The sequence below is a fragment of the Balaenoptera physalus genome (genome assembly GCF_965194825.1).
Source record: "Balaenoptera physalus genome assembly, chromosome: 10".
NCBI lineage: Eukaryota > Metazoa > Chordata > Mammalia > Artiodactyla > Balaenopteridae > Balaenoptera > Balaenoptera physalus.
This window is the reverse complement of record NC_138889.1, coordinates 48,816,165-48,834,611: the sequence shown is the minus strand read 5'-3', so window position 1 is coordinate 48,834,611 and position 18,447 is coordinate 48,816,165. Positions and strand designations below refer to the sequence as shown.

At 35.5% G+C, this 18,447-nt stretch overlaps 1 protein-coding gene across 5 annotated transcripts in view; it reads left to right on the top strand.

Moving 5' to 3' along the window:
- The window catches only part of TMEM135 (transmembrane protein 135), a 251,260-nt gene that overhangs the window by 160,828 nt on the left and 71,985 nt on the right, over positions 1–18,447 (top strand). For all 5 annotated transcript variants that reach the window (XM_082410211.1, XM_082410212.1, XM_082410213.1 and 2 more), the window contains one exon: positions 16,330–16,376. In XM_082410211.1, coding sequence (XP_082266337.1) covers positions 16,330–16,376 — 47 coding nt within the window. The remainder of the gene's footprint in view (positions 1–16,329; positions 16,377–18,447) is intronic.

Below are 18,447 nucleotides of genomic sequence, written 5' to 3'. Positions count from 1 at the left end.
TTGAGATGGAGATCTCTGAGAGATTTTTGCCGTTTGGTATTACGTGAAGCTGGGAGGTCTCTTGTGGACCAGTGTCCTGAAGTTGGCTCTCCCACCTCAGAGGCACGGCCCTGATGCCTGGCTGGAGCACCAAGAGCCTTTCGTCCACACGGCTCAGAGTAAAAGGGAGAAAAAATAGAAAGAAAGAAAGAAAGAAAGAAAGAGGCTATAATATAGTGAAGTAAAATAAAGCTATTGTAAAGCAAAGCTATACAGACAAAATCGCACCCAGAAGCATATACATATACACTCACAAATAAAGGAAAAGGGGAAAAATTAATATATCCTGCTCCCAAAGTCCACCTCCTGAATTTGGGATGATTCGTTGTCTATTCAGGTATTCACCAGATGCAGGCACATCAAGTTGTTTGTGGGGTTTTAATCCGCTGCTTCTAAGGCTGCTGGGAGAGATTTCCCCTTATCTTCCCTGTTCGCACAGTTCCTGGGGTTCAGCTTTGGATTTGGACCCGCCTCTGCGTGTAGGTCGCCTGAGGGCGTCTATTCCCCGCACAGACAGGACGGGGTTAAAGGAGCAGCTGCTTCGGGGGCTCTGGCTCACTCAGGCCGCGGGGAGGGAGGTGTACAGAGGAGGCGGGGTGAGCCTGCGGCGGCCGAGGCCGGCGTGACGTTGCACCAGCCTGAGGCGGGCAGTGCGTTCTCCCGGGGAACTTGTCCCCGGATCACGGGACCCTGGCAGTGGCGGGCTGCACAGGCTCCCGGGAGGGGCGATGTGGAGAGTGACCTGTGCTCACACACAGGCTTTTTGGAGGCGGCAGCAGCAGCCCCAGCGTCTCACGCCCGTCTCTGGGGTCCGTGCTGATCGCCGCGGCTCGCGCCTTTCTCTGGAGTTCGTTTAGGCGGCACTCTGAATCCCCTCTCCTTGCGCGCCGCGAAACAAAGAGGCAAGAAAAAGTCTCTTGCCTCTTCGGCAGCTGCAGACTTTTTCCCGGACTCCCTACCAGCCAGCTGTGGTGCGCTAACCCCTTCAGGCTGTGTTCACACCGCCAGCCCCAGTCCTCTCCCTGCGATCCAACCGAAACCGAAACCCAAGTACATTATTTTGAGTTTATTTAGAAGGTTCATGGAATACTATCCTCTGGTAAGAGGATTCCGAAGAGGAGTTGTGCATATAAACCAAAATCTCTCTCTCTCTCCATCCATCCATCCATCCAAAATTTTCACATTAGCAATGTAAGAATAATGTGCTTTTAAGGGACGAAGAGTTTGTACAAACATTTCTAGATATCAGTGCCTAAAATTCTGGTTTTGACTTTTAGATAGACTGCCTGCCTGCCTGCATTTTAGGTCATATGGTCCAGATGCATCCTTAAAACTGGCTGTACACAAATTTCCTACAAGCTCTTGACCACATGCAACTAGAATACAAAGGAGAAGAGAATTTTCCATGATAGACATAACCTCCAGTCTGTAAATCTCTTCTCTTTAATCATTTTGGAATCCGTAACTAATAGCTAATACTGGATATAAACTCGATTTTACAGTTGCAGTAGATTTTTTTTTTTTTTTTTTTGGCTGCGTTGGGTCTTCCTTGTTGCACGTGGGCTTTCTCTAGTTGCAGCAAGCAGGGGCTACTCTTCATTGCGATGCACAGGCTTCTCATTGCGGTGGCTTCTCTTGTTGCGGAGCATGGGCTCTAAGCGCGTGGGCTTCAGCAGTTGTGGCACACGGGCTTAGTAGTTGTGGCTCACAGGCTCTAGAGCGCAGGCTCAGTAGTTGTGGCGCATGGGCTTAGTTGCTCCGCAGCATGTGGGATCCTCCCAGACCAGGGCTCGAACCCATGTCCCCTGCATTGGCAGGTGGATTCTTAACCACTGTGCCACCAGGGAAGTCCCCTCGATTTTTTATCTGTGTTTATTTTTAATTCATTTTTATTGTTGGAACAAGACTTGATAAGTGCTTAAGTTTCTTCTCATTGCCCTAGACCCATTAGCTGTTGAACAAAGATGACTTTGATTTTAAAAAAATCAGTAGTGATTTTTAATTCTTTTATTGTTCTCTTGTCTATATACGGTTAAAATAACTTTTGAAGGTATTTTGAAAAACTATGTATCTCAATATCATTATGTTTGTTAGTGATAAACTGGATACTGAATCTGTCTTGCTGACTGGGGAGGAAAAAAAAACACAGAAGATTTCTTAAGGTTACCCAGCACAGCTGAGAGACCTTGATCTGTTGCGTTGCTTTGATATAATAAGCTGGGGAAGCGCAAAAGGAAAAAATCTTCTGTGTGGAATAAGTTTGGAGCAGGTGATTGAGAAGTCTTCCACAGTTCATCTGATTTAGAATTCATGCACTCCTCCCGCCCTCCTTTTTTTTTTTGTAATGCCCACTTTTATTGTGCTTTAAGCCTTTTTTAAATGCTCGTTAGGAAAAAAGTTTAGTTCTGAACCTTTCCTGCCTGAAGAAATGGTAGTCAGTGGGAACTGAGTATGCAGAGAGGAATCTGCAGCTGGATAGAAATAGTGAGAACCAAGGCAGATATGAGCAAAGCCATGCCTAATCACGGAGGGATTTTCTCAAATGAATTCCAGAATGAGCATGTGCCCAAAGAACTGGCAGATGACTTGAGTGTGGGCACACGGCACACCATTTGGGAAAACTGTCATTCCGTTATATAGTACATGTGTGACTACATATCGATACATATGCTGTGTTTAAAACAACCGTAAAGAGAATATATATATCCGACTATTTACTGTTGATGACTTTTGTTGTGGATTATGTATTGGGATTGAGTTAGTTCTCAGTGTACACCTCAAACATGTGGAACTCAGCTGGAGGGCAGCTGTTTGCCTTTTGCCTACAGCACAGTGTGGTTTGGTGAAGCAGTGAGCGCTGTCTTACTGGCCACCTTAGTTAGAATTACAATAACCCTCACTCTAATGGTCTTTCTTACCTTCATCAAATGACAAAAATCTGAATTGCAGCACTGCCATGTGCTGTTTGTATGTGGCCCTGCTGTGACCTCTCTGAAGTAATCTGGAAGCTCTTATTTATTTTTGTAGTGTCTCTGAGGGAAAAACATAATGTCACCCTAAGCCTGGTTCTTATTTGAGGTTAATGGGAATACCACCCTTTGTATGAAAATAACTAACTTACTACAAATTGTCTACTTATAATAATGAGGTTTCACTTAGGCGACCCGTCTACTTTGCCCTGCTGAAAGCACAATATTTTTTCAGCTTTAACTTTGCTCTGAGTCCATATAAAACCTTTCTCTATCCTCCGTGTGCTGAATGACATGTGAGGTTTTTTTGTTTTGTTTTCTGAATTGCAAAAGTAAGATGTTTGGCAGCATTAGGATAAAGAATGGTCCCTTACATAGTTAACATAAACATATTAGAGAACTGGCTCGTGTAATGTTTTTCTCTCCTCACTTAATATGTAAACATGTAAGGTTTTTTAAGTTTTTGATTGCAATATTTAGGTGGCTTATTTTCAAAATTTAAAAAATGTGTTTCTTAGATCTGTTTTTCTTTACTAGAATAAATATTTTATAGAAGTTTTGAGGATTATGGAATTTTTTCATCTCTGCTTTTCTTAAATCTGATTCATGTGTAAATAGTGAGCTCTTTAACACAGAGACTATATCTATTTTAATTTTTTAATTTTTTAATTTTTTATTGATGTATACCTGATTTACAATATTGTGTTAGTTTCTGGTATACAACAAAGTGATTCAGTTATACATATACATATGTTTATATATATATATTTTATATTCTTTTTCATTATGGTTTATTACAGGATATTGAATATAGTTCCCTGTCCTATACAGTAAGACTTTGTTGTTTATCTATTTTATACATAGTAGTTTGAATCTACTAATCCCAATCTCCTAATTTATCCCTCCCCTACCTCCTTTCCCCTTTGGTAACCATAAGTTTTGTTTTCTATGTCTGTGAGTCTCTTTTTGTTTTGTAAATAAGTTCATTTGTATCATATTTTAGATTCCACATATAGGTGATATCATATGATATTTGTCTTTCTCCTTCTGACTTACTTCACTTAGTATGATAATCTCTAGGTCCATCCATGTTGCTGCAATGGCATTATTTCATTCTTTTTTATGGCTGAGTAGTATTCCTTTGTGTGTGTGTGTGTGTGTGTGTGTGTGTGTGTGTGTGTGTATGTGTATCACATCTTTTTTATCCATTCATCTGTCAGTGGACATTTAGGTTGCTTCCATGTCTTGGCTATTGTAAATAGTGCTGCAGTGAACATTGGGGTGCATGTATCTTTTCGAATTATAGTGTTCTTTGGATATATGCTCAGGAGTGGGATTGCAGGATCATATGGCAACTCTATTTTTAGTTTTTTAAGGAACCCCCATGCTGTTTTCCATAGTGACCGTACCAATTTACATTCCCACCAACAGTGTAGGAGGGTTCCTTTTTCTCCACACCTTCTCCAGCATTTATTATTTGTAGACTTTTAAATGATGGCCATTCTCACCAATGTGAGGTGATACCTCATTGTAGTTTTTATTTGCATTTCAGAGACTGTATCTTAACCCACTATTTTATCTACTATTTTATCATGATTAAGTTGAATGAAATTTGTTAAAGCTGTAATTCTTTAATGGGAGTTTTTAAAGAAATCTTTGAGAGATATCCATGACAGCTCATGGACTTTGGAATCACACCTGGTTGCCAAACCTGGCTCAATCCCATTATTGTCTGTGTCTCTCTAAACCTCTTCTCTGAAGTGGGAATAATAACCCCTACATTACAAGGCTATTTTGAAGATTATGTAAAGTGATGTATGTCAAGCACTGAATACAACATGTGACATATAGTGAGCATTCAGTAACAGCAGCAGTTGATATTATTGTTACACTATTATTTTAATTATTATACTGAACTCTGAAAGATGTTGCCTCACTCCTTTCTTTTTTAAAATGACACTTATTAAAAATATACATATATATGTGTATGTATAGGAAGCATTATGGGGATTATCCCTACCTTGGAAACACAGTAGCTACTAAATCAACATTAGTAAAAATTTTCTAGAGGCAGAGGGATATAATTGAAAGCCTTGAATTTGAAATCAGGTAGTCCTAGCTCTGAGTCTTAGTTCAGCCACTTAAATATTTTGTGATTTTAAGTGAGTAACTTACCTTCTGAATCCAATTGCCTCATCTTTAAAATGGAAGTGATTAAAAACCTACCTTGAAGAGCTATTATACGATTAGCGGTAATATTTTTAAAAATATACAGTGCCTGGCAGTGTTAGTCAATAGTAGTTCATTATCTAGTTTAATCCCCTACTTTCCTCTTTCTCTGTGTTCTCTGGCCCTTTTTATTTTTTTGATTTACCTTTGACTTTAAACTCTCCTATGGTTTCTTTTTGGCTCCTTGCTCTTCCTTTTCATATTTATTTCCTTTCTTGTTTGTTTTGATTTGCATTTTTAATGACTTTTAATGACCAACTAATTGACCATAAAATAGAGAGATGGGTATGGGAAAGAAAAGAAGCAGCTGAATATCTCGATAACTTTTAAATATAAGTCATTGGACAACCTTTACTTCCAATAACTGCATTTCCTTTACATGGTAATAATAGGGATGTAAATAAAGTGCTGTGGGTGGTTGGTGATAATGTCTAGTTGGTTTTTATAGTTCCAGTTCAGAGAATATACTTCAGTGAGTATTTTGTTCCATGCATGAATTCACATGGCGATTTTCACTTGACCATTAAATTTTCTTTTAAGTTTTTAATAAAGACTGATTTCTTTTCATGTGTAAACCCTTATTTGTAGTCCTTTAAGTAGTGAGTTGTAATTTAAAGCTGTGATTTTTTTAAAAATTTGCCAGCGGAATTAGAATTGTGTTGTACTAAGGAATGTCATTTACAGGTTATAGTAGTTACTACATACTGAAATTTTCTATAGTTATATACTTTAAATCCTTTCACTTTTATGGAAGACAAAATACAGCTTACCTACTTACCATAAAAGGACAGGACATCATATAAGCTGTACTTCCCAGCCACTATCTAACATAGCTGTTTCTACAACTGGAAAATTTCAAGGTTAATATGTTGCCAGACTTTGTTTGCTGACCTTGAAGGTATAAATCAAGAACGGTGAGCAGTGCAAGGAAGAGACTAGGACCAAGTTGTTGGCGTATTTAATATAATTCCCCACATTCAATTCAGTCAGAGAGAATGCTATCATTTGCTTATACATATGAGAGTATATACATATACTCTTGAGATTTGTCTCATTATATATTAATGACAGTTTGCTTTGAAATAATTTTGTTGTACTGAAAAAATTTGACTCATGGAATCACAGAATTTTAGAGTTCTGAAGGATCCTAGAGATTAATCTAACTTCTCTTAAAGATAAAAAGCTTAAGGCTCAAAGAATGGAAGTGATCTGATCAAGTTTATAGTCTTAATCTGGAGACCTCAGACTTCTTTCTTACTAATAGCCTGGTGTTTGTGGCCCTAAATTCCCCATAAGGTGTTTTGTACTTTTCCCATATTTGTTTTGTCAAGGAAGGGAAACTTAAAAAAAAAACAAAACTCAGTAAGCAAAACTGCTAATCCAAAACAGAGGGACAGATTATAAAGATGTACTGTATATTATGTGAGATTAGAATTGTATAAGGATTTTTAAAACTTATAAAACAATGTATAGTTATTTAACTTAAGAATCCCACTGCTCAAAAATGATGCATTTTTAAAAGCAAATTAATATTATGATAATGATCGGTTGTGTGTTCAAAGCAAAATATGTACATTGCTAATTGTGATACCACTTATTGGTCCAGTGAGAATGGCTTCCCCAAGAGGCCACGTAATGGTCTGTGTTTTCAGAAAAGTCGAAAATGCTTATAGAGTCTAAAGTTCAGCCTTTACAAAGTATACGAATGGGAGTACAGTTTAGTTTTTTGAAAGATGGTTGCTATTAATAGAAATTAACATTATTATCAGAAGCCTTATATGGTATATCAAAAATCTGTCCACGTATGGAATTAGATGAAATAGAGATTGCTCTTGGGGACTTTGTGTTCTAAGTAACTTTTGGTGGAGACATAAAGGTATACAGACAACCAAAAAAGCTTTGTCTAAATATATACTGAGTAATTAAAATAATAATAGAATTAGATGTTTTGGTGACTACCTCTTGTAGGGTGAGGTGTAAATATTCTGTCCTAGCATGTTGTATTGGGATGATTTGTTAATATGCCTGCATTTCTGCTAGACTGACCTCATAAGGGCAACAAGAATCAATATTATCTAGTTTTGTTACCCTGGCACACTGGCAATATAGCAAGTACTGAAATAAATTTATAAACAAAGGTAAGAACTTGTGGTTCCTTGTTTGTTCTGTTTTGCTTGAAGATCATGTGGTCTCTTGATAGCCTGGAGCTTATTTACCTCTGTATCTCTTTCCTTTTGACTTTGCTCAGGCACAAAGTGTTAGTAACACATAGATACCAGATCACTTTTTAGGAATGGGTGGATGGATAGATGGTTAAAATATGAATGAAGTACACACGGGGCAAGGAGAAATCTATTGCTTCTTTTCCAGAAAACAGAGACAAGATTTCAGTATTTATTTGCATAATGGAAGGAAGGGGGCTCAGTGAATATGGGGAGGAAACAGACTTGATGAGTAATGAAGGCCAGGCAGCAAAGAGCATCATTGTCTTTGGACACATTCAGGCAGGAGTGGTCAAAGGCACTGAGCAGGGTTAAAGAACATTTAATTGGGTATGTTAAAGAAAAGCAGAAGATTTCTGTTGTAGGAAGTAGTTAAATGCACCATCTGTTTAGGTCTCTAGTAGACTTTAAAATGACTTCAGGATATGTGTTTTAACCATTTTGAGGCTTAGATGGTAAAAACAGCCTTCTTTACCAGGTCGTAGTCACATTTTTTATATTTCTGGTTATTTTTAGGTTTTTAAAGTATTCATATATGGTGATATTGTGTCTTTGTTAGAGCGTTGAGAGGGATAGTTTTCATATAATTCTGCATGACATAGTGATGACAACCATAGTACAGTTTTTCCCTGAAAGTTTTGTAAGCTCTCTAACAGGAATCCATGTATTGTAAATCTATCACTTCCCGAAATGTCATTCCAGAGAAAACAGTATTTTTCAGCTGAATGTACTTTACTTTCTCATTATTTGTTATACTTTCTGTACACTCGGCTTAAAATGTTCTTTTGGTTTAGTACATTATGAGATTTCCATTACATGATTACTTTTATTTAACCACCCATATTCTTGGTGCAAATAGATAATAATGAAATTAATTCTATGTTTTCACATAAGTATACTCAGTTTCAAAAAATAAAAATGGTTTCTAAACGATTCACAATCCAAAAATAGACAAAGGATATGAAAAAGTGGTTAAACCAACTGACCAAAAAACAAACAAAAAGGTTTATAAACCTGTGGGGCTCAATTTCACTCATAAGAAGAATGCAGCTGTAATATATCATTTCTTTCATCCACCACATTGGCAAGGATAAAACAGTTTGGTAAAACACAGTTTTTGTGGATTATGTAAGGTTATGGCTACTTTGATATACTATTGATGGGAGTGTATCAAAATTTAAAATGCACCTATCCCTTGATACAGAGAATTCAGTTTTAAGAATTTACCTCCAGAGATATAGGTATGCAAGTTTACAAAGTATACTTTGGTATTCAATATATGTAGCATCCACTCTATTCATAGACTGTTTAAATAAACATGTGTGTGTGTGTGTGTAAAATTTAAAAGAAAAGTATAAAACAGTTTCTTTATTTGGCATGTATCTTTGTACAAATGTACGCACACACGTACAGAATTGTATACAGACAGAATACCAGAGATCTGGATAGAAGGGAACTTTCCTTTCATTGTATTTTTATCATTCCGTTTGAATTTTTGTTTCTCTCATGTACATGTATTAATTTGTAAAAAGCCAGTTTTAAGTGTTTTTGAGAAGTAATTTACATGCTCTAAAATTTACCAGTTCAAAATGTTAATTCCATGGGTTTTTAGTATATTTACAAAATTGTGCACATATCCATACAGTCTAATTTTGGAACATTTTCATTGCCCCCTGAAGAAACCTTATACCATGAGCAAAATCCCTATTACCCCTCACTCCTCTAGCTCTCTAGACATCCATCATTCTACTTTCCATAAGGAGATTTGTCTATTCTAGAATTTCAGATAAATGGTATCATACAACATGTGGTCTTTTGTAATTAGCTTCCTTCACTTAGTGCTTTTGAAGTTCATTCGTGTTGTAGCATGCCCTTCATTACTTTTTGAATTAAAAAAAATTAAAAATCAAAGTGAAAATAGCAATTTCAAAATTACTTTTCCTGTTTAAGTGTATTGTGCAATGGTTGTGAAATGGGAGGGAATTACAGAGAAATTATTTTTTGTCAGTAGTTACCATTTCTTGAGCATCTGTGATGTACTAGTCACTCTATTAGGCTTTATGTATGTTATCTCATTTAATGCTTACAATATATGTAACAGATAACATTGTATTGTTTCCACAAATGAGTAAACTGTGGTATGATTATTTTATGTGTTGCTTTAGACATAAAAATGTAAAGAATAAAAATAGATGTGCTCAGATGTATACTTTACAGCTAAAGTTAGAATATAAGTGTAATAACATTACCACAATGCAGTGAAAATGTCATTTACTGGTCAGACAGGTCTAATAGAACCTTTTGCAATTATGGAGATGTTCTATATCTGCTTGTCCATTATTGTATCCACTACCACATATGGCTGTTGATTACATGAAATATGGCTAGTGTCGATGAGGAACTGAATTTAATATTATTTTTTTTAATTAATTTAAATTTAAATAATCACATCCTGCTTCTGGCCATGACATAATAAAGGTAATCCTTACTTTTCCAACTGAAACAGCCAAAATGTGGGCAAAACATATGAAACAATGGTTTTACAATCCTGGAATTAGGCACTGAAGGGCAGAGATCCCTGAGAATGGGAAACAAATGAAATGAGTCTATGATTATGCTAGCTTACTGCCTTGAGAAAATTTCCAGGCTTGGATCAAAGAGGAGACATTCATGCAAAGTCTAGAGGACTTTCTGAGTTGAAGAAACAGAGTGGAGAGTAAGAGGGGAGACCATGCTGGATGGAGTCCACTGAAGACTAGAGAGGAAAGTATTCAGCTGTTTACTGATTAGGGCATGCACATTAGGAAGATACCCCAGGTCAAAGAAAGAATGACCTGAAAGGATTAGAGGTGCTTAATTGAGTGCTGGCACTCAAGCAGCAGCAGGAATAGTGTCTGTTCCTATCAGCCAGACTGGAAAATCTCAAGATTCATGTGGCACTGGGGAGAGTACACATAAGGGTCTTATCTCAGCAGTGGGGAATAATTAGCCCTAAGTTGAGCACTACTTCACTCCCTCCTAAAATATCTTAAAAGCAAGTCCTTAAAGGATCAGACTGTTTCTAAATAACTATGACCCAGAACAAAACTCAAGATTTATGGACATACAAAAATATCCAGCATCCACCAAGGTAAAATTCAGAATGTCTGATATCCAATAAAAATTACCAGGCATGCAATAAGAAACAAGAAAATTTGACCCATAAGGAGGAGATAATCAGTCAGTTAAAACTAAATCAAAACTGACAAAGCTGTTAGAATTAGCAGGCAAGGACATTAAAAAAGCGTTGTTACAAGTGAATTCCATAGTTTCAGAAGAGTTAGAGACATGGAAAATGGGGAAAAAATCCAAATCAAACTTCTAACGATGATAATTACAGTGTGTAAGATGGAAAATGTACTGGGTGGCATTAATGACATATACATTATAGAAGAAAATATTAGTGAACTTGAAGACCTAATAATAGAAATGATCCAAAATGAAGCACACAGAATAAAGAGAATATTTTTTTACAAAATAAAGAGAGCATTAGTGAGTTGTGGGACAACTTCAGGTGACCTACTATATATTAATTGGAGTTCCCAAAGGGGAAGGGGAGAGAGAAGAAAATATATTTGATGTAATTATGGTTGAAAAAATTTCAAATTTGATGGAAATTATAAACCCACAGATCCAAGAAACTTAATGAAACCCTTTTAAAAGAAACATGAAGAAGAGTACTCCAAGGCACCTCATAATCAAATTGTAAGAAGACATTTGAAGTGGTACTCATTGAGCCAAATACTGAAATAAAATGATCCATCAACCTAGAAATTGATACCCAGCAAAAATAGCTTTCAAAACAAGGTCAAAACTTTTTTAGACATACATTTTTAAGAAAAAATGTTTAAAATATAGTGGTTTCATAATATAGATAAAAGTATACTAGGTGACAACAATAGCACAGAAGTCGGGGTGGGGGAGAAATGGAAGTATACTATTGTAACAGTCCATATTGTATGTTTAGTGGTATAATATCACTTGAGTGGAGACTGTATCAATTTAAAGATGTTTACTATAAACCCTTTAAACAAAGACGCCAACAATGGAGAGAAGATGGAATCCTTAAAAAAACTGAGTTGATTCAAAAAAGGCAGAAGGGAAGAAAAAAAAACAAGAAACTATAGAAAAATAAATAGCAAGATGATAGATTTAATTCTGAACTTACCAATAATCACATTAAATGTAAACAATCTAAATATGCCAAATGAAGAGGTGGAGATTTTCAGATACGATAAAAAAGCAAGAAACAACAATATGATGCCTACAGGCAGTGAACTTCAAATATAAATACCAAATCAGTTAAAAGTAAAAGAATGGAAAACTAACAGGAATCAGAAGTTACTGTCAGGTAAAATAGATTTCAGATTAAAGACTATCATCAGAGATAAAGAAGGTAATTTCAGCATGATAAAGAAGATATAATTCTAAATGTTTATGTCCCTAGTAGCAGAGCTTCAAAATACGCCAAGGAAAAACTGATAGAACTGTGAGGAGAGATTGTGGAGATACCTCCATAAATACAGCAGGATATTTTGATAACTTCTCTCAATAATTGATTGAACAAGTAGACAAATCAATAAAGATTTAGAAGATTGGAACAACACTGTCAAGCAGCTTGACCCTCTGCCCAGCAACAGTTGAATTCACATTTAAAAAAAAATGTACATGGGCTATTTACCAAACATATGGAACATATTCTGGGACATAAAGTAAGTTTTGATAAATCTGGAAATAATCAAGTCATATATATAAAGTATTTTCTGACCATAATAGAATAAATAAGTCAGTAACAACAAAAAGATAGCTGAAAATCCCGAAGTATTTGCAAGCCAAATAACACACTTCTAATTAAGTCATGGATCATAGAAGGGAGCAAAATCAAAAATTAGAAAGTATTTTGAATGGAACAAAAATGAATTCCCAACTTATTAAAATTAGGACACACGTACACGCAGATCTAGGGAGAAATTTATAACATTGTACATCTATATCGAAAAAGAAAAAAATCTTAAACCAATGGCCTAAATTCCTACCTTTAAGAAACTAGGAGGGCTTCCCTGGTGGCGCAGTGGTTGAGAATCTGCCTGCCAATGCAGGGGACACGGGTTCGAGCCCTGGTCTGGGAAGATCCCACATGCCGCGGAGCAACTGGGCCCGTGAGCCACAATTACTGAGCCTGCGCGTCTGGAGCCTGTGCTTTGCAACAAGAGAGGCCGCGATAGTGAGAGGCCCGCGCACCGAGATGAAGAGTGGCCCCCGCTTGCCGCAACTAGAGAAAGCCCTCGCACAGAAACGAAGACCCAACACAGCCATAAATAAATAAATAAATTAATTAATTAATTAAAAAAAAAAAAAAAGAAACTAGGAAAGCAAAACCAAAGCAAACAGAAAAAAGGAATTAGTAAAGATTAAATTGAAATCAATGAGGTAGAAAACAGAAAAATAGAGAAAATCAATTAAACAAAAGCTCATTCTTTGATAAAATCAATACAGTTAATAAATCTATACTCAGATTAATCAAGAAAATAGAATACAAACGGCCAGTATTGGGAATGAGAGAGGTGACATCACTACAGATTCTACAAGTATTAAAATAATAATATGGAAATGCTATTAAGAACTTTTGGGGTGTGATGGATATGTTCATTATCTTGATTATGTTGATGATTTTACAGATATATACCTATGTCAAAACTAACAAAACTGTATACATTAAATATGTCAATTATACATCAATAAAGCTATAAAAATTTTTAAGTAGCCACACATATAAAGAGTAGCTACAGAATTAGACAGTGGAGCAGTATTCTGTAAGTTCCTTAAGGGTTAGAATTGTATTTAAATAGCTTCTTTATGGAGCAGGTACAGAGTAAACATTTGACCAATATTTGTTTAATAGAGGAAATGCAAGATACAACTAGCAGGGTAGAACATGGATATATCACTTACCTTCTAAGGATCGAAGTTTCCTAATATGAAAAAATATATTATCTGAAGGTCGTTTTAGCTCTAAAATTCTATAATTTGAAACACAGAGAAAATCTTCTTCATTATTTAATTGCAGATTTACATTTATTTGGAAAAGCACTCTGTTGAAGTTACAATGTTTAAGAAATTAGCACAATTAATTTAAAAAGCTTTGAAAACTGTATGTTACTAAAAATGAAACCCTTTCTTTAGCATCTTTGACATAATACTGACCATCTTTCTGAATAAAATTCAAAAATTTTCCATTGGTTCTGTTGATATGGTCCCCTCGTTTATCCCTCATCTCCTCAGTGTCTCTACTAACAAGTCTGTGCTTCCTTGATCACTTTGTATAAAACAACCACCCCTACTCTCCTGCATTTTATTTCCTTATCCTGCTTTGTTTTGCTCCAAAACTCATCACTGTCTGACATACTATTTCAATATCTTCTCTTACCTCACCAGAAGGTAAGTTCCAGGAGGGCAAGGACTTTGTCCATTTTGTATACTGTTGTAAGTTTTAGAATAGTGCCTGGCACATAGTATGTGTTCAGTAAATATTTCTTGAATGAGTTGATCAATTGTACTTTAATATCCCTTACATGTTTCCCCCTGCTTGCACAGATTTTCATATCTTAAATCTCCGCTCTGTATTCTCCAAATATTGGTAATTTGAGAGATTTCAAAAGGCCTACCTGTTTAAAAACAAACTTTTTTCCAAGCTTCTGTCTCTGGATGAGGTTTTTATATCTAGATTACTTCCATGAATAACAAAACAAAATAAAAACAATCTGCTGAATGCCTGACACTTTGCAGCATCGTCTCATTTAATCTTCCCAACAATTCAAAGTGAGGTGATATACTCATTTTAGAAATTAGGGATCTAAGGCTTAGGGAAATTATATAAAGCATCAAAAGTCACATAAAATTAGATTCAAACCTGTATTTGCCTTATTCTAGAGCTTGAGTTTTTTAAACATTATGCTCTTTCCCGGTTTCAACTGTATTATTTGTAAAGATAATCATTAGTTTAATATGAGCAAAGATAGGTTTAGCATATGAGGATAGAGCATAGCAACATTTTTTGAGGGAAAGAGACTTTGGAAGTTTTCTTTGGAGAAAGTAGTGTGGGAAAGATTTGTGGGACACTTCTAGAGAGGTTTGTGAGTGGAGTCTGCGAGGGGAATAATGACTAGTGCAGGGAAAGAATGAAACATTGAAAAATTGGGAAGGTTGGCATTGCCCAAAGGGGTTTCAAGGAGAGGGAAATAAAAACTGAGTTTTGTGATCTGGAGCACTGGCTGGCAAATTATAGCCAGTAAACAAACTCACTTGGACTTTATAATTGATTAGTCAATAACTGAAAATTATTCCTTATGCTTTAAGTTACATTTTCAAAAATAGTGATATGAACCTTATGCATCATAGATAGGGTATTTTTGAAGGCATGAGAGAGTGGGAGAGGAAAAGAAGGAGAGAGGAGAGGAGGAGAGTGTGTGCATGTTTTTTAGATTTTTAAAAATAAATTCATTTATTGATGGTTGCCTTGGGTCTTTGTTGCTGCACGCGGGCTTTCTCTAGTTGTGGCGAGCAGGGGCTACTCTTCATTGCGGTGCGTGGGCTTCTCATTGCGGTGGCGTCTCTTGTTGGGAGCATGGGCTCTAGGCACGCAGGCTTCCGTAGTTGTGGCACGCGGGCTCAGTAGTTGTGACTCACGGGCTCTAGAGCGCAGGCTTAGTAGTTGCGGTGTGATGCCCATCCTCTTTTGGGTTGGTAGGTTTATATATTTCTAAGTCATTCAGATTGTATTTATAATGCTTATCTTAAGCCAAGGTGGCAAACCTATCAAGCTCAATTTGTAATAGCAAAACTGTTATACTTTCTTTCCTTAAGTCAACTAGCAATTGTGTTGGAAATAGCTAAACACTATTTTGTACCATTTTTGTTTTCATGGTTCCTTGTGGTCAGTCTTTAATAGTTGAAGATAGTTCATTTGTCATTTGTCTATGATGTGAGGCCACTGACAATCCTTGTGTTTAATTTACACTCTTATTGTTAACATAAGAACACAGTTTACAACTTCCGTTTTACTGATTTAAAACAATTTTATGGAGATCCACTTTGTTGGCATAACTAAGCTTTTGGTCAGGACTTGGGTTTGGATTCTTTCCATAGACATCTTAGTAATATACTTTGTGTTTCGTATGACATGTTCTAGGGGAGCTTCTTTAATCCAGATTTATTGTGTGTTCTGATGCTTGCTTTTAGAGGAATTAATTTTTTTATAGGGAGTCTATATCCCATACAGGATGATCATATTTTTAGGAGCTTTTCTTATTGATTACAATTGGTTGACAACTGGACTGTGTTTTATATTTTAAAAGTCTGGTCATCTTGATATAATAGTTAATAAGTTTTATGATTTTTTTGCTGACTTCACTATTTAAAAGCCATTGTCTCTGTTCTTAGGTTACTTGCTTCTTGAGGAATTCTTAGATATAATTTTTTAAATTGGCTATTCCTTTTTGAACCCTGTTACCCTCTACCCAGCCTATATACATATATATATATAGTGTTATATATGTATATATATATATAGTATTATATATATATGTACACACAACATATTGTATAATGTTTATAATTTTATTTATTTATATGTGTGCATAAATATACAGACTTATTATTGCCTTGATATGACTTATTTGAAAGGTAGAGAATGTGATATGTGTATGACTAGTTTCGTACATCTTTTAATTGTTTCAGGTACAAGATTTAATAGTGGGTATTTTGCTTTCTAAGACACACAAATGGTGATGTCAGTGTTCTTTTGTAAGTAACGTATTTTCTCCTTGTTATAGGTCCTTTTATTCTGCATCACAGCTGCCATGTACATGTTCTTTTTCAGGTATGTTCTGTTATACCTATTTATTTTAATAGAAAAAAATACTCTTCCTTTGTAATTTTTAAATCAACCGTGTAACTAAAGTGTCTTCTAAATTATTATGCCCCACAAGTGACCTGAATTTTTGTTTGCTTTGTTTTGTTTTCTAGAGTGGTTAGAGAAAAGTCACTGCTCCTTAGTGAATAGAGAAAGAGAGGGAAGGAAGATGTGATTTTTCACACTATGCTTATAAGTTCATCTTGGAAAGCTGAATATGTAAATTAATAGTTCTCAGATCTTGAAAGGTGAATTTCTGTTTTTTGTGGACCTGATTTTAGATATTCTTCGCTCACCTTATCAAACAATCAACATTTTCAATTTAAATGAGAAAAAAGTGATGGTAGGGCTTAATCTAAGTCTTTTACGAACGTAACCTAGCATGCTAATCACTGTCTGTAAAATATTAAGTTAGTCCATTATGTCAGAGTTGCATTTTTCATTGATACTGAGACTCTGAGGAATGTGGGGGAGTGTTAGGATGGCTCAGAATTTTAATGCCACTAAAAGTGGTGCCTGTCATTGTCATACAAACACAACAGTATGGGAGTTGGATTTTTGATTAGGAAGAGCCCACTCCTTCATTATCGTCATTTTCTGTAATACCAGTAATTCCTATTTGTTTCACTCTTATTACACTCATTTGAATAGACTCTTTCTTGATTTTTCTGGTTATAGGCAGAATTCAATCACAGCAGGAAGTTCTAGGCTTTTAAAATTAAAATTAGCACTTGATTGACATGACAGTTATGGATTTTAGTAAGATATATTTAGTAGATATCTTTATCTTTTTTTGTTTAACCTAAATAAGGCAGTTCAACCATAGCAGAATGTTTAAACAACTAATTTCCTGTCAGAACATTCTAATAAATACTTGATAAGCACAATGATATAATTTGAACTTCCTTTAACTATAAAAAATGTTATATGCAAATATAAAATGATGATGGTGCTGTAATTTTTCTTGTAAAGGACAGACAAGCTGTTAGAAGGAAAAAAATGGATGAAGTTTTTAAGGTGGGAAGGACGTATTCATGATGGAGTGCATAGTATTCTATGTCAGTTATTAGTGACTGAAAAATTGTTGCAGCTATCTGGGGGTCTTTGTGAAATTGTATGACCTACCATTTATAATATACTTTCATATACACCTTACAACTCCTGTAGTCTCTTTCGTATATTCTAGCAATTTAGGGGTGTGGTAGGGGAGTTAAGAACAACGACTCTTTCATTTCATCAATTTCCAAAGATTTCTTAATTGTATTCAGACACATTATTAGGACAGTATTGCAAAAAGTTCAAGGATTTATCTTTATGCTGTATAATCTGAAGATAAAGCATACCTAGTAGGAGAAATGTAAAAGAAAAGATAAAAACTTAGAAACATATCTTTTGTTGGCATGCACAGGAGGAAAGTACAGTATCAAATAAAATGTTTTGTGTGTGTGAAAATTCCTAACAGACCAGGTTGTTAAGTGAAACAGTCCTTCCCAATATAGCACTTAAAGATAGCATATTTGATCAACATTTAGCATTTCTTAGACATCAGAAGTTTTTGAGGTTTAAAAAACAAATTGTCTTGAATATAGTGATAATGCCCAATGTTAGGCATGGTCCTAGGATATTATACTTTGAAAACTGCTGCCATCAAACTAGTATTTTTGGTGTAGAAAGAAAATCAACCCTATAAATATGTATTTTGGTGCAGAGCTACGGAACCTTTTCCTGTTTCAGTCACAGAGTCTAGGTTAAAAACAACAATTTAAAATACTTTCCAGAAGGCTCAATACAAGGTTTTAGTGCCAAGATAAACATTTTCAATTTTCTGAGGAAAGGGGTTGTTTTTCTCCAAAAAGAAGCACTATCACCAAATTCCTAGTGTTCTTGGCAGAAGTTAGTTTGAATAACTCAACAAAAGAGGTTTGGTAAATGATAAAATAAAACCATTTATAAAGTACTGCAACCAAAGAAAACAATGTTATATGTTTGTCTGAACTCTAGCAAGTGTTTAGAATGAACAATAGCAGTTATAGCAAGT